Genomic DNA, 16,965 nt, shown 5'->3' on the forward strand with positions numbered 1-16,965 from the left:
GAAAAGGTACGCCAAAACAAAATGGAATGAGAGCAGGCATAATAAAGGGAGAAGGTATGTTAGAGACAATGTGATTTCACATTGTTTGAGCAGTTCCAGAATTACATGTTATATCCTCTTGCCCGACAATTTCTGTTTGTTCTATCAATTATAAACACTTAATATGTTCCTATTTATTTCTTATTGTTAACTGTAATTACATGATCCCGCAATGTTTGTTGACAATTATAGTTTTGTTGTTGTTAATTAAGGAAATAAAGTTTCAGAGACTCAGGTATAGATAAAAATACTTCAAAAAAAATCCTCTGATGTGTTTCCGTTTGGTAAACCCTCTCACATTGGCACAATTGTTGACTACTTTACACATCCTACAGTTTCTTATAGTAAAGACCCATCATCAGTGTGGTTTGTCAGGAAACACCCAACAATAAACAGGCTGTTGAAAGACACATACCTCAGTTGGGAGACTTTGATTGGCACCATTTTCAAGCAGAAATTTGACCACTTCTAAATGGTTCTCCTGTGCTGCCATGTAGAGAGGACTGAACCCTTTCTGTTGGGACATAAATACATTTTGTAGAAAAAACACACAAGACATGGGCATCCACCTATACTGCAAGTGGTGATGTCAGAAAACAAACACACATATGCATACACATGTATACTACTATGCAAAAGTTAGAGCAGTTATGAACAACAATCCAAAGCCTGAGTCATGAATAACTATTTTCATAGAGGCCTAATCCAAACATTATGCAGTTAGCCTTAGATTACATGAATGGACAGAGGACACTGATACAGCTAAAGTTTGGTAACTTGTCCAAAATGCCCCAAACAATCCTGCCTATTAATTATTAACTGCATCCAGCAGAATTGGTTCTGTCTTTAAAGCAAAGAGGTGTCAGAAAATTTTGTACTGCACTTTTTTAAAAGGTTAATGATGAATAAAAATTGCAAAAATAAAAAATTGTATCAGTTTTTAAAAGCATCCTACCTTTACCTTTATGGGTAAAGTACTGGATACAAAACAGGTGCTTATCTCTCCAAGGACACAGACACACACATGTTTATGAGTACAGATACTATATATAAATATGCAGAGAAATGACTTATCAGCTGCTGTGACACATATTCAACAGGAACAAAACACGCACAAATGCACATACACACACACTCGACACACTTGGCTCATACGTTCAACCCTTCTACACAGCTTGGGGCGACTCACATGTGACTGGGCATTAACATTGGCACCATAGTTGACGAGCTCAGCCACCACCTTCTCCTGCCCTGCCAGCGCTGCGATATGGAGAGCAGTGTTCCCTTTCTTGAGGTCACATAAAAAAACCACAGAGAAGGCGAGAAAAGAAAATTAAAGTGAGTGAGAGGGCAATTATTACAGCCTAATGGCCTAGATCGCTACACTGAGAACTCAACAGTGAAATCTAGTCTGTGTAGTGTGTATAAGATTAAAAAAGCTGTACCGACTAAAAGCAGGAAAACTTTGTTTTAGTTTCTTTAGTTGTTCATCAATAAATACCTTTGGTATAAATGAGAAACATTTAAACTGTCTATTTAAACTGTGTTAAATACAAAAGTATTACATAAAAAAATGTTGTGTATCTGTATTGTAAGTGTAGTTTTCCATTGGTCCCAGTATTTACAACTCAACTCAACTAAACAAACCCTGAGTTAAAATAGTAAAATAAGACAAGTTTTGGAAAAGTGTGGCAGTTACCACAATTCACTCATTTCAAGTTGGAAACATAGAAACAGAGAGAACAGAAAAAAAAGTACCTTTGTAGTTGCTTCCAGCTCAATGCCAGAATGGAGTAATTCCAAGACCATTTTGACGTGGCCTTCTTTGGAGGCGAGGTGTAACCCGTTAAGACCATTCTTAAGGAGGAAACGGAGAGATTTAGTTACACAAACAGCTCCCACCAAAGCTATAATAGTAAAGCTTAGACATGAAAGCATTTTATGACCTTTGAGAAAAGGAAACAATATGCTATCCATGCTGTGGTTTGAGTATAATGTGTAGGACTTGCTGCTGAACATAATCAGACTCCAAAGCTTATGCAGTACTCCATCGGTTCTAACTCCACCCACTTCATTGACAGGTAATTAGGAAGCCACAAGAGGAGAGGATAGAAGTGGTATTCTTCACTCCTATACCCCTGTGAGTGCAGCAACATATGCTCACTTTCTCTAGCTGTGCAGAACATCACTTGTCTAGTTAGAGTGTCTCTAAAAATAACGGATAAACCCACTGTGACAGCACGAGGGCTCAGTTCTGAAAAAATGAACTTTCTGATGAGACAGCTGTTTTATCTCAGCATGGTTTGTCTCTCTTTGTGATTATCTGTCTTTTTTGTGGCAGCTTAGTTGCACAGTGAATTACTGATGTTTGTAGAAGATGCAGTCTGCCTGTAGTAAACAATCTGGCCACCAGGAGTCTCAGTGATCCACAAACTCTCAGACTTCTGATCATACTGCAGTGTCACTCAATTCAAATGGGTAACAGAGCATCTCTGCGAGCATGCGCTCTGATGGGAAACACACTTTGTATCAAAGGCAATTACACACACTGTAACGTGTGAATGTCTGCTGTGTGTAGATGTGATTGAAGCAGCTACAGGGTGAGATTTATTTTCTTTTTTCATCATAACACGAATAATGGAACAGCTATGGAAATTAGTTAGGTAGGTACAGGTAAACCAAGAACAGTCTGTATTTCTGTAGCAAGGCCAGATCATTGCTGCAGAATCACATATAATATATATCATATATAAATATACCATGTCTGCCCTTGCTTTCATCATGAGCAAAAATACATCAATGTAACACTAAACAAATAAACATAAGATAAAAAACAATATTTAATAACTTAAAAATGATCAGAATTGTGGGTATTAAATCCAATTTTTTTAGATCCTATTAATAATAGTAACTACTGAGCAACCAAGGCTTCCAGGTCAAATCCTGCTCTCTGGTGTGGCTGTAGGGCTGCATAGAGATTTCTGCCCATGAAATCACCAAGTGCTCCTCTACCGCACCTGCAAGCTAACCAGCCAATAATGATGAAATGCAAATATTCTAAATACTGAAGACTGACAATTTCACACTGGCCTGAGTATGCATTTTTAATGACATATTTTTTGTTTTCAAAGAATATAAAGGAAAAAAAAGTGACACCATTGTATATGGCGTCACTTTTGTATATTTGTATATTCCTTGTATATGACCAGGAAACCATCATAATCAAAGACATCTAACTTTTCTTTTACTTTTTTTACTTAACTTTTCCAATCCAGGCCTGTGAAATAAATCTGAGTTTATTAAATGCCCCACACTACCAAACCAAAGCAAACCAAAGGGCTTTCTGAGCTTCCTGCTTGAAAATGACACTCCCAAAATGAATGGAGTTGTCTCTGCAATTACAAACTCTGTGTAATGTAATGTGTAATATGTACTGATGCAATTCTCATTTTGAAGTGTGACCCACAGTGATTAGTGAAATCCACTGCACATCCACTGTTATTTTATTTGTGTGTTACTCTTCCTTCCCTCACCCCAAATGGTCACGACAGATGGCCACCAGTCCCTAAGGCTGGTTCTGTTTGAGGTATCTTCCTGGTAAAAGTGAGTTTTTCCTTCCCACTGTCGCCAAAGCGCTTGACCATAGGGGCCTTATAATTGTTGGGTTTTTTCTGTCTGTTTTGTATTATTGTCTTTACCTTATATAAAGTCTTTACCTTATATAAAGTCTTTACCTTATATAAAGCACCTTGAGGCAGCTGTTGTTGTGATTTGGTGATATAAAATAAAATTGAATTGCATTACCTCCATCAGTAGTGCATCACATACTGAGAGTAAACATTAACTGTCAAAAATGACTTACATTTCAGCAGCGGTGTTTTATCCATGTATAAAAGCATTCGTCATTCACTAAAAATCATCCCATGCCACAGCCAGCCTAAACAAACTTTTATGTAATATGTTTTTTCCTGGATTTTTGGTTGGTATTCTCGCTCTCTCTCCAGTAAAACAAAACTATCATAAAATTAGACACTCTTCATTTCTTTGTAATTGATCAAACTTACAAATTTAGCAGGGGTTCAAATAATCATTTCCCCAACTGTAAATTAACCCCATCTTCCAAGTAGAGTGGTCAAATATCCAGCCAGGCTTATGCCAGAAGCTTGTTGATGGCTATCTAAAGTGGGAAATGTAACCAAATATTAGTTGGGGTGTATATTTATATATATCTGACTGTGTGTGGATTATAACCACCCGCCCCAAAATTCAACCTTGTGCACCCAATTCGGATTTTCTAGTCATTAAAGACGTGTTATGTAGTCATTCCACCCCGGAAAACAGTTCAACAAAATCATTAAAAATCCCAAATTATCATGGCATTCATGACCATGATGAGCATATGTGAACTTTTGACCACAACTGTACTTAAATATTAATATACCCTACTTTACAAAATGAAAGAAACCCAGGGTGTCTAGGAGTCATGAATAGTTAATTTTCTTTTTGGTTTATATTTAAATCCTTTGCTGATTTTGCAAAATAGCACCCCACTGATAACAGTGAAATAATGGTATGGCGTTAAGTATTCCTCTAATGACAAAAATCTATGAAGTTTGTTTAATGGCAAAATAGAATGAAAATAAACTGCAATTATCCATTTAGCTTGTTTTGTAATAATATTCTTAGCAAGGGAAAACCTTTTTTTCCTACAGTTTAGTGCTAAAGAGCTACAGTACTATATATGTTGTAGGGAAATTACATCAATCTTTCCATTTTTTATTTATAATTAAATTCTTTAAGCTAGTCATCCTGTATATGAAACATTAATCATCAAGGAAAAGTACTTACAGTACAGATTTGAGTACATATACTTACTGGCTACTTGATTAAGTATGCCTGTTCAACTGCTCATTAATGTAAATATAAAATCAGCAAATCACAAGGCAGTAGCTCAGTGCATTTAGACATGGTCAAGATGACCTGCTGAAGTTCAGAGGCTCAGAATCGGGAAGAAAATTAACTGAAGTGACTTTGAATGTGTCATGGTGGTTGGTGCCAGACTGGCTGATTTAAGTATTACAGAAACTGCTGATTCACTGCGTTTCAACCCATCCTGCGTTCCTCAGGTGACCTTAGTAGCTCAAAATGTCTTGCAGAGGTTTCAGACCTTGGCCCCTGCGATGCTAATGTTCAATGCTTTTTTTCACAGCTTGCATCATGTGACGACTTACGAGGTTAATAGTGGGTCAATGACCTTCAACACCATTTTCAAGGGGGGTTGCATACCTCAGACTCTTCATCCGTAGTTTAGAACTGAAGAAACCTCTTGATGACACGTGAAAGCACTCAACATTAGCTGGATGACTGAAAAGCTACCAAGACACATGATCTATTGGGACTTTCCCACACAACCAACTTTAGGGTTTGCAGAAAATGATCAGAATAAGAGAAAATCCAGTTGTTGATGTCAAAGGTAAGGGGAGAATGGACAGTATGCTTTGACTTTATAAGATGGCAACAGTAACTCAAATAGCCCCTCATTACAGCCAGTATATGCTGAGAACCATGTATGAAGTCAAACTTTGAAGCAGATGGGGTATAGTGGCAAAAGACCACACTCAGTGCCACTCTTGTTAGCTACCGTGCACAGGCACGTGCAAGAATATGGGAAAAACGTTGGCTGGTCTGATGAGTTTCATTTTCTGCTGAGATATTCAGATGGCAGGGTCAGAATTTCGAGTAAACAGCGTAAAAAAAGCGATCTGTCCCGTTTTTCAGTGGTGTGATGTGTTAAGGATATTTTCTTGTCACGCTTTGGGCTTCATAAGAAATAACTGAGGATTGATTATATACCACAGCCTGCCTGAGTATTATTGCTGATCATGTCTGTCCCCTTATGACCGTCTTGTGATGGCTGCATCCAGCATGATAACTCACAGTCTCAGAAAGCTCAAAACTGTGTGATGCTCATCATGTCAATATGGACTAAAGGCTCTGAGGAATCTTTCCAGCAATGTTTTGAATCTCTAACATGAATATTTAAGGTTCTGCAGGCAAAAGGGAGTCCAACCTACTACCAGCATAGTATACCTGCGACAGTAGTTAGTGAGTATATTTTACTAGTAGAATTTGCCTTGGTGTAAAAACTTCACCATTCACTCATGTGTATATATTCTACTTTTATCCATAATCTTGCTGAGAATACTTTAATGATGGTTTAAAGATTTTTTAAATTAGTTATCAGGGTTTTATCATATCAAGGATGGATCTTCCTAAAGGTTTGGCTCAATGGTGTAATTACAGGTCCCATTTATCCCAAAAATAGTATAATGGTGTGATATTTTGTAAAAGGTATCTTGCAAGAAGTGATTAAAGGAAACAGTACAAGCAGACAAAACTCGTTCCCAACATGCTGCCCTAGAGCAAGTTATAAATAAACAGGAGGGCAAGAGATGTGCAAGGGCACATTAAGTGTCACAAATTTCTTTACTGCACTGGTAGAAATTTCTCCTGAGAAACATTAAGAGACCAAACAATAAAGCTCGGTCTGCTCCTATTATGTGCTCTTGTTCAGTGGTACTCTTTCACTTTTAACAGTGCACTGAAATGTTTATTACTCCAATACTAACTCCATGGTGGATTTGGAAAAAGAAAGGTATGATTATTAGATCAGTCAAAGCTAATTCACTTGTACCGATAATAGATTGCTATAGGTTGTCCATTTTTCCAGAATGCATGTTGACTGATCTAGGGAAGATCTCACTGAGAAAAAGGCTCAGCAGTGAGACCTTGTTATACACTCTCCTCTTTTATTTGCTTTCTCCTGCCTGCTTTTCTCTTTCCTGCTCCCCTGTCTCCTCTGTTCCTCATTTTCTCCTAGGTACACCACGTGGAGTAACGGATGAGCTAGCAGTCTGTTTTTTGTGGCTTTACTTGTTATTTTAGCCTTCTTAGTTCATTAGTTTAGTAAGGGAAGTTCTGGGTCCTACAGCCCATTGCATGACTGGCCCAGCACCCTTTCTTGTTTTTGTTTCTTTAGACCCAGTTTTCAGATGTTTATTTTATTTTGTTTTTCTTCCAATCAAATCACTTGTGTTGGTATATTCATACATTTATATATTTATATACGGTGCGGTCACCAAGATAAGTTGAGCCATTATCTATTTCTGGCTAATTTTTAATTTCTTTGCATTTCAAAAAGCAAAACCAAATAGAGTAATGCTGCAATGTAACCATTTTTGTACCACTTATTTAAATGTTGTAACAGATTTTGATATGAGCCCTGTTTTGCCTTTTTTGTTTATAGAAACCAGTGGCTGCCATTTTTTCTTAAACACACACACACAGGCACAAACGTAAGCAGATTTTTGATGGCTGTTCCAGTGAATTGACTGAAACTGTCTTACTTGATTAGCTGTGTTGATGTCGATTCCATTCTTGATGTGATCGAGCGCCTTGTCCAGGTTCCCTGAACGAGCTGCGCGCAGAAAGCTGGTGGCTGCATCTGCCTGCAGAAGGTGGAGGAGAGGAGGAAGCGAGCACGCAGGTGAATACAAATCACTGTGTTTCTGTGCATTTAAAAACTTTCACATAACAGCGATGACTGATGACTAAATTGCTTATTTGTGAAATTGTAAAAAGAGCAACAATATGCAAAGATTCTTCAATATTAACTGATCCTCCAACATTATCCTTGCTATCAAGCTGTAGTTACTCTAAGAGCCTCAGTCAGGTTACACATCTTAATCCATTATAATAACATAACTACCCTTCAAGGCAAGACACAGGGCAATATGCAGGAATATGATACTACTGCACATTCACTGCTTCTCTGCCCTCTGTAAGAGGCTTAAAATGTCAGACTCCTTCCATTCGTGTTTCGCCCACACTCTGCATTGGGCTGGCATTCATAGCACGCTTCATCACAAGCTCCGCTGTCTGCCTGTCTGATCTCAGGCAGGAAAGCTCCTGTGGTTTGTATCTCATTGTGTGTCAGTGTTTGTACGCCCACCCCGATTTCATTTATCAGCAAACAATGTAATACAACTGACCTGCACAATGAAATGATTCAACGCTGTGAAGGAGAAATGTTATGCAGTGTACTGCACTCTTGACCCTCTCTCCACCCTTGTCACCACCAGTTTGAGCTGTTATTCCCAAGTACTTTAATTAGGCTGAACTGCTTAAAGATATGCTTGCCCTTTTCAAGTTACTGAGTCATCTTTTCTTCTCTCCTCACAGCTCATGTGAAAAATAACACTTTTACAGGATTCCATGCAGTCCTGTGAAAAGGTACACATTGACTGCTTCCATAGGAATTAAGAGGGAATGTGGCAGCCAGGTGCTGCTAATTGAATGCGCTTCATTGACTGATCATCAGCAAATAAGTGGGTAAAAAAGCAGATGTTTTGTCAGTTTGCAGGTCTGGAGCATTCAGGTGTGTTTTAACATAATACCAAGGAGGAAAGACATCAACTCTTAGAGGAGCTCGATTTGTTCATGTTACTCTAAGTGCCCTGAAGTCAGCACAGGCATCTATCTTGGCACCAATCTATTGTTTAACTGGTACGGGATTTGTGTAAATGCATTTGACGATACTATAAATATTATACATGTTACCTGTTACTCTTATCTTCCTGACTGTGTATTTGAAGGATAATATTGTATTATCTATTCATCTGGTCTCTTTACTTTGAACATAAGAGCTAGACAGCAGTTGTGCACAGCAGAGCTGAGAGACAGGACTTCAAAGACTCACTATCAGTGACAGGAGCCTTCCTATTTAACAATCCAGTGTGCTGGTACTGTGTACATTGTAGGTGTCTGTCACATTATGGAGAGTCTCTTATGAATATTCTATCTTTAGGAACTGGAAAGAAAGTGAGCAGAGAAGATATTTTAAATAGTACATGATAATTACTCTGTCTTTACAGAATGTGGTAACCTGTTTTTCCAGATGAGTTTTTTTCTAATACAAACAATTACAGTTGCTCTTTTCAACTTCACACTGCAGCTTGTGAAACTTGTGAGGCATTTCATGCGTGCTGAATTTTGGTTCTGTAGCTTTGCTGTTTTTCCTTTACATGTCTTCAGGGAGAAGTTCAGCTTTTCAAGCAGCAGTGTAGGGCCCAGCTATTTAAATCTTGATTATTTTACTGTGCCAGCATAGATAATATCTGATCAATGCAAATATCCTGTGAGAACAGGGGATGCTGGTTAACCTGCATCAAGTTTGAAAAGGCGTGGCTGTTATTAATAATAATAATAATAATGGATTGCATTTATATCGCGCTTTCCTAGGCATCCAAAGCGCTTTACAATTCCACTATTCATTCACTCTCACATCCACACACTGATGCAGGCAAACCACAGTTGTAGCCACAGCTGCCCTGGGGCAGACTGACAGAAGCGAGGCTGCCATATCGCGCCATCGGCCCAACACCAGTAGGGTGAAGTGTCTTGCCCAAAGACACAATGACCAGGACAGAGAGAGCTGGGGGATCGAACCGGCAACCTTCCGGTTACAGATGAGCTTTCCAACCACCTGAACCACGGTCGCCAATTATACGCCAAAACTGGTGTATAATCCCCCAGTTTTATAACCTCATAGTACCTGCTTATCAAGCTGATCAAGGTTGCTCGTCACATTATTTTACACAATTGCTGTCACGATCAAATGGGTTCTAGCAAAGACTCATCACAAAAGAAGTGTGGTCCTGAACCCTGGTGTTCAGCTAAATGTATTTATCATACGTATATTACGCTATGATTTATTCTACAACCAAAAGCCATTTCAGATCTCGGTCCTTTGCCTCATTTATCTTGGTGTCATAATATTACTGATAACAGTCTACACCTGCATCCCCTTTCTTCTTCCCAATGACTCTGCACCATTGTTAAATGAAGCCATTTTCTATGTGCATTTTTCATGTGGCAAATTATTTTGTTAATGAGTGTTGGTCAGGTGAATAGACCCAGCCACAGCATGAGGCATGAACTGACCACATTTAGCTGAAAATGAAAAATCCAAAAACCCATTCTGCACCACTTCGCTTCTGCTTCCCTCCTCACATTCTTCAGTGTTTTCCCCATATTCATGTGTTCCCCATTGTGTTTTATGCTGTTTGTGTTGCTGTTGCTCTGCAACACATTTACTAGTGCCAGTTATTCTTCTTTGTTATTGTTTTATTAGCTTTTTTTTAATTTCACACTTTATCCTGCACATCCTTCTAGATAAACAGTAGATGTAGAAGTAGACACAGTAGAAGTGACAGTTAAAAAGGTACTGAATTCAATGATGTATTTAAGAAGAGACATGGTGATAGCTGCACTACTGCTTAAAAGTTTGCAGTTACTGACAAATGTCACTGTTTCAGGTTCACTCAGTATATTCAAGGTCCAATTCCATATATTCAAGTTTTAATCAAAATGTAGTGATATGTAGTGTGATATGTAGTAAGCTAATTATCACCCAGTAAATGAATATAATTTGATGCTATGCAGGCGATTTCAGACTTATATTTCAGATGTAATTTGTATTGTCAAGGTCAAGAAATATTAACGTCAGAAAACTGTCTCTTACAGTAAGTTTGCTTGTTCACCTCTTAGTTTTCAGCTTTATCAAGCTAAACATCTGAAGATAAGTTTGTCAGGAGGAAACAATCATTTGTGGGAGGCTTCTTCTTCTTCAATTTTTGGAGGTCATAAAAGACACAATTTTTTTTACTAATTTATATATAAAAACAAATAGTTATGCGACTAATTATTTTCTAAAATATACATTTTCATTGTTTTTAAAGCTCGCAGTTTAAAGTAAGAATGTAGCCACTGTGACATCACCAAGTGATATTATGAAGCCTCAAGGTCCACCACTCGAAAAGGAGGATTGCAAATGCTTTATTTACTTTTATACTTATAAATGCTGCTGCCTGCAAGCTGCAAAAATGAATAAAACATTGAGTATTTTTTTTATCTGTCATCAGAAATATGATAATCACAAATATTCTAGAAAAATGATAAAATAGGAGCATGTATCTCCCACTCCACTGTCTATGCATGTCGCAAGTCTACGACAAGTATTTGACAGCAGTTTTAAATTCATTACAAACGGCACAATAACACACAGTCATTGTACAATATACTACAAAACAATAAATCCAATTAGTTTGTCTTAAAATCTGAATTTTGAATGAACTTAAATACTACAATATTCCTCGGGCGCTGATATGCTGTGCGTATATGTGAAAATTCAATATCTTCACCTGAAATACTAACTGGTGACTTAAGGGAGGCAGAAAGATGATCTTTGCAAAACCTCAAGGAATCCCACTACAACTTATGGACAAACACATACAAAGTATGAAAGAAACAAGTGTACATACTTTGAATACAACTTTCTTATTTACTCCCCAGGGTTTGGCTAACCTCTCAGAAGCCAAAACAGGACCTAATACAGAGGTCAATGCTGAGCAAAGTTCTTGGTAGGATGCAACGTTTGAAAAGCTCTTATGTCAAGGTTCTTAAACACACAAAATCTTGCCATCACATCAAACCTACTTTCATCAACCTACGCTCCCAAAAAAGTACTGTAGCCAAATTTTGCATAACAAAAGCTATGAAAGCAAAGACTTCAGAAAGAAAATACAGAGGCAGAGAAAACTGAAGCAAAAGTCCCATGACTTCACACACATGGAAATTAAAGCAAAAAGGCACCCATGCAAGATAAATATATGCATACACACTAATGCAAATATGCAGGAATAGTCTATTAGAAGGGACAGGAACTGCATGAGTAACACCTCATTTCCTACAAGATGAGAAATGTTAAGACACGAATGGCAATGAGTCATGGAGCATGGGGAGGGAAAAATATAATCTGCTAAATAAGCTGTTGCTGGTCTTAGTTTTACATGTATGTGACTAATTTAATGTTCTGAGACAGCGGTGTAAATGCCAAATAAAGTTTTGCAGTATCAAGTGCACAATTCTAGCATTTAGCTTTTCCCCAGGTGATTTTGAGAAGGAAGATATAGATCATGAAACTCTAAATATCACAAAGTCTGTACTGGAAGCGTTTTGTTGACTTTCTGTGCTGTGGGTATTTGACGTTAGTCACTGGCAGAACACTGGATGTCTGTACTTATCGTAGTGACAGCGCCTGTCACATCTTATTTTGAAATGAGTTCTTGTGTCACTTAAAGTTGAGACTTGTTCCAACAGTTAAACATGCATCTCGTCTCCTCCACACTGGAACTTTTGCATGTGCATGGACGCAGTTAGATACATATTTTTTTTGGAAAATTAAGCATTTGGGATTGAAGTGCAGACTTTCAGCAGTGATTTGACCGTAATTTGACGAAATTACTGCATTAAGTCCTCAGGAATTACAGCTATTTTTAGATGTGCAAAATTAATTGGACAAACTAACATTTTTTGTATTTGTATGAAAATCCTTTGCAGTCAGTGCCTGCCTGAAGTCTAGAACTCCAAATGGACATTCAAATGCTGTTTTTCCAAACCTTGAGACGCCCTGCTAAGCCTTGGCTACAATCATCTTCAGTTGCTGCTTGTTTGTGGATCTTTTTGGTTTCAGTTTTGCCTGCAGAAACTGAACGACATGTTCTGTTGGGTTGAGATCAGGTCACTGACTTTGTTATTGAAAAATATGTTTTCTTTGCCTTGAAAACCTCTTGGGTTGCATTTATGCTTTGTATTACTATTCATTTGCACTTTGAAGCTCTTTGTGATCCATTTCGCAGCATTCGTCTCAGAGTATAGGCCCATACACTTCAGAATTCATCCTGTTACCTTTCAGGATTCACATCACCAATAACCACTAGCAACCCGGTTCACCGGGCTGCCTTACATGCTCATGCCATAGCATTGCCTTCATCCTGTTAGTCAGATAATGTGATCTGCTTTGGATCATGAGGCATCCCTTTCCTAGTTCATACCCTTCTCTTCCCATCATTCTAGTAAAGCTAATTTGGCTTTCATCTATCCAAAGACATTTTTCTAGGACTGAGCAGGCTCTTTTAGATGTTTTCTTGTAAAGTCTAATCTGGTCTTCTTATTCTTGAGCATAACCAATGGTTTGTACTTTGTGGTATTTCAATTTTTGATGGTATTTTTTAAATGTAGATCTTGATAATGAAGCATCTACCTCCTTGAAAGTGTTCTTGACTTGGTTAGATGTTGTGAAGTTAGTGGTTCGATAGCAGTTTGATACTAAGATACTAACTCCAAACTGCTCTCCGATGCGTCCATCGGAGTATGAATGTGTATGAATTCATACTTGAGTAGTTAATTGGGTGAATGTGGCATGTTGTATAGAGCGCTTTGAGTACTCCAGGAGAGTAGAAAAGTGCTATATAAGAATCAGTCCATTTACCATGTCAGTTGACCACTTGCATTAGACACCTTAAAAATTAAAACTGAAGTTCTGCACTTCAATCACTTCGTCTTTACAGGCTTAAAAGTACAGTGGCCCTGAGAGGCCAAACGGACTGCAACTTAAGAAAACATCAGCAAAAAGAAAAACACGGCAAAAGCACACAAAACACAACGGAAATAGGAAAAATGACAACAGAAATAGGAAAAAAACAGATTTTCAAAAGCGTAAGGGAAGTGTTTCTGGGGAGACAATAACCCGACGGACCAGTTGCAGGGCCACCGTATAAAAGCCACTGTATCACTGTAACTTAAACAAAACATTCTCGAACAGTAAAGAACTAAACTGAACTAAATCTGTTCTGGAAAGTAACTGAACCTAGACAAAATTGAAAACAAAATCAAATAAGAACAAAAATGTAAAACTATGGTCCTTTAATAAGAGCAAGTCAACATAATTTAAACATAATACAACAAGCCCTAATTTATGTGCAAATATGGAGAGATAAAAATTAAGATGGAAAGATACAAAGGCATATATCAGTTAGGAGGGTAGGTGTAGAAGCTCAATAATCAAGAAAAATATTCAAAACCAATCATGGATGATCTTAAGCAGCATATTTGAGGTCTATTGTGATAAATACTGGACACAAATATCTGTTGTAGATGGAATAATAGTGAGCACAAACAAGACGTTCATTCATATAATGATAAAAAAAGCATACCAGGACAAATTACCTTCAAACACACAAACCAAAACTAAAAATAGCTGCACAGACGCCACAGTATGTTAGTGTTAGCACCAACAGGGAGGGAGATAGATCACAGTAATGAATCCTCTTGGGTTTAAACAAAGACCCACTTCTACCACAGAAGACAGATTCCCAGGCAAACTTACACACACATAAAATAGGAACAGAAAAGAAATATAACAAACCACAGAGACACGACTGAGGGTAGATTAACACACAAAGGTATGGTTACACATGGTTTTCATGCACTGACAGCAGGACAAAAACAGATCAAGCCCTGCAGACTCCAGCTGTCAAGTGCATCTCACAGTCATGAGTACAACATACTGTAAATACCATAAACAGATGTATCTATCAGGGCATTAGCTTCTGCTTATCCAAAGTTGAGTCGTGACAGCAACACACCAAGCAGGGAACTCTAAACATCTGTCTCGCCAGCAAAGCTTTCAAGTTCCTCCTGATGGATCTCAAAGCATCCCAAGGCTGGAGGAGATGTGTAATCTATCCAGCAGGTTTCCAAGTTGGACATGCCCAGAAAACCTCCAAAGGATGGTGGCCAGGAGGTATCCCAATAAGATGCAATAAGCATCTCAACTGGCTCCTTTTGACACAAAGGAGCAGCAGATGTCCAAGCTCCTCACACTAAGGCTGAGCCAATCCATCCTAACAGAAAGAAACCCCCACACATGGCAGTATCACTGGTGAGAGGTATGCTGCACAGTACAGGTGCATAAAACAGGTCACCTAACTTATCATTTATATTATTACTGGCACAGTTTCTTATTTTCCATGTTCCCTGTAGGTCTGATAGCATAAAATATTTTCACGAGAAGACGCACAAGCTCATAAAAGCAATGATGGGAATAATCACATTAAAAAAGTCTAATCTGAAGATATATTTTCTATTGCTTTACAGACTCATGACATCTACATCTGTGTAAATAAAAACAGATACATAAATTATCCTCTCATCTCATATTATGTCAATATTAAATCAAATAAACTGGAATATATTTGAATAAAAATTTCAATTTGTTAATTGTTATTTTGTGACATACAAGTGAGATGGGCTAAAACACAAAAATAAGATGGATTTTAAAAAAAATACCTGAAAGTTGTACTTAGTTAATGAATGAATGTATTTGTCAGGTAAGTAGATACAGATGCTATCCATCATCTTAAAGTGGCTATATTTGTAGTTTTTGTGTCACTCCAAAAGATTTTACATCAGCTAAGAAGTATCTAAATAAAATACTTAACATGTAGACAATTTAACATACTAATGATATTGAAAGCATTAACTCATAATTAGGCTGCCATAATTTAACATTTTTGCCAAGGAAAATGGACATCACTTCAAGCGTGTGCTTATGGTTGGCAAGATGAAGTCACAGCCCCGAGAATTAAAAATCGATTGAGTCCTGCAGGCTCTACAGTGGGAGCTGATCTATTACTGATGGATGGAGAGTTTCAGAGTATGAGATGGTGTCGTGCAACATATAGGCTTTGATCTGAACATTAATACAAATAATGTGAGCATGAAAGTGATTCATCCTGGATCTAAATGTAGGTAAAAGCACAAAGACTGAGACTTCAGATTAAGAAAGATTGAGAAATGTTCATGCTATTCATAGTAATGAATGACTGCAAAATAAGAGACTGGCAAGACTAGTGGGAACACTAGTATTGGGAGGTGGCTGTAGTTCAGTAAGTAGGAAGTAGATGGTTCTTGGCTGCCTTCTCTCTGCATGCCAAAGTATCCTCGGGCAAGATACTGAACCCCAAGTAGCTCTCAGTTGGAATAGGAATGCATGTTAACATTAGACAGAAAGCACTTGGGTGTAGAAAAAAGTGCTAGTGTGAATGAACATAACTAAGTGAATGACACATTGTATAAAGTGCACTATATAAGAATCAGTCCATTTACCATTTACTGACTGTACCTACTAAAGTCATGTTGTTAGCACATTGCTAAGTTAATTTCAAGGTACCACATTTTGTGGTGATGATTAACAAATCTAAAGCGGACCCATCCTTTTCATTTCCAGATTTGTGTTATTTCCCTCCTTATGGCCTCCGTACTGACCTCATAATTCAAACTTTGGCCATGTTTAATATATGAATATGCTGAATTGTAACATTACATGTATGACAGAAAGTAAGGAAACAGAATAAAATAAAATAGCTCCAGTTAAGGACTGACCTCCATCAACTTGAGCAAACAGCTCCACAACCACAACTGCACAGCTCCATGTTCATATGCTCATCTGAAGCTTAACTGACATGTATCTTTAAAAATAAAGACAGCAGTTAACGACTGAATAAATGATGAAACGGTTTGTTGAGATTAATAACGTTAACTGTGTACCAAATTCTTCCTTCCCCCAAAATGAAGAGACACATCAAAACCAGGATATTCCTGTTGTCTTCTCTATCTCTATGCTAAAACAGAGCTTCTGAAATATTTATAGCTTCTGTCAGGCCACTGCTTCTGCACCCCATTACAATCAAAGCATGCTTCTTCTTAGTTTTTTATATATCTATCTTGATGTCTAAATGCATGCACATCACATGTGCATGTAGCACATGTAGGTAGTGGGGCTAGCATATAAATACACACAACACAAAAGCACAGACAAGGAAAAAGAAAATGTGGCAAAATGGCTTATGGTTTATAAACTATACACAGACATTTTTTGTCCAGGGCATGATTAATATTTCAACCTTATGCAACCTGCTTACATTTGTGAAAATGCTAATAAAGGATACAGCCATACAGAAATGA

General features: G+C 37.7%; 1 protein-coding gene across 10 annotated transcripts in view; it reads right to left on the reverse strand.

The window, feature by feature from the left end:
* ank1b (ankyrin 1, erythrocytic b) overlaps positions 1 to 16,965 on the reverse strand; it is an 80,910-nt gene that overhangs the window by 42,072 nt on the left and 21,873 nt on the right. For all 10 annotated transcript variants that reach the window (XM_087843600.1, XM_087843597.1, XM_087843601.1 and 7 more), the window contains exons 2-5: positions 7,446 to 7,547; positions 1,798 to 1,896; positions 1,229 to 1,327; positions 455 to 553 (exon numbers count right to left, since the gene is read on the reverse strand). In XM_087843600.1, coding sequence (XP_087699726.1) covers positions 455 to 553; positions 1,229 to 1,327; positions 1,798 to 1,896; positions 7,446 to 7,547 — 399 coding nt within the window. The remainder of the gene's footprint in view (positions 1 to 454; positions 554 to 1,228; positions 1,328 to 1,797; positions 1,897 to 7,445; positions 7,548 to 16,965) is intronic.

This window comes from Neolamprologus brichardi, chromosome 7 (genome assembly GCF_056152115.1).
Source record: "Neolamprologus brichardi isolate AB-2024 chromosome 7, ASM5615211v1, whole genome shotgun sequence".
Lineage (NCBI taxonomy): Eukaryota > Metazoa > Chordata > Actinopteri > Cichliformes > Cichlidae > Neolamprologus > Neolamprologus brichardi.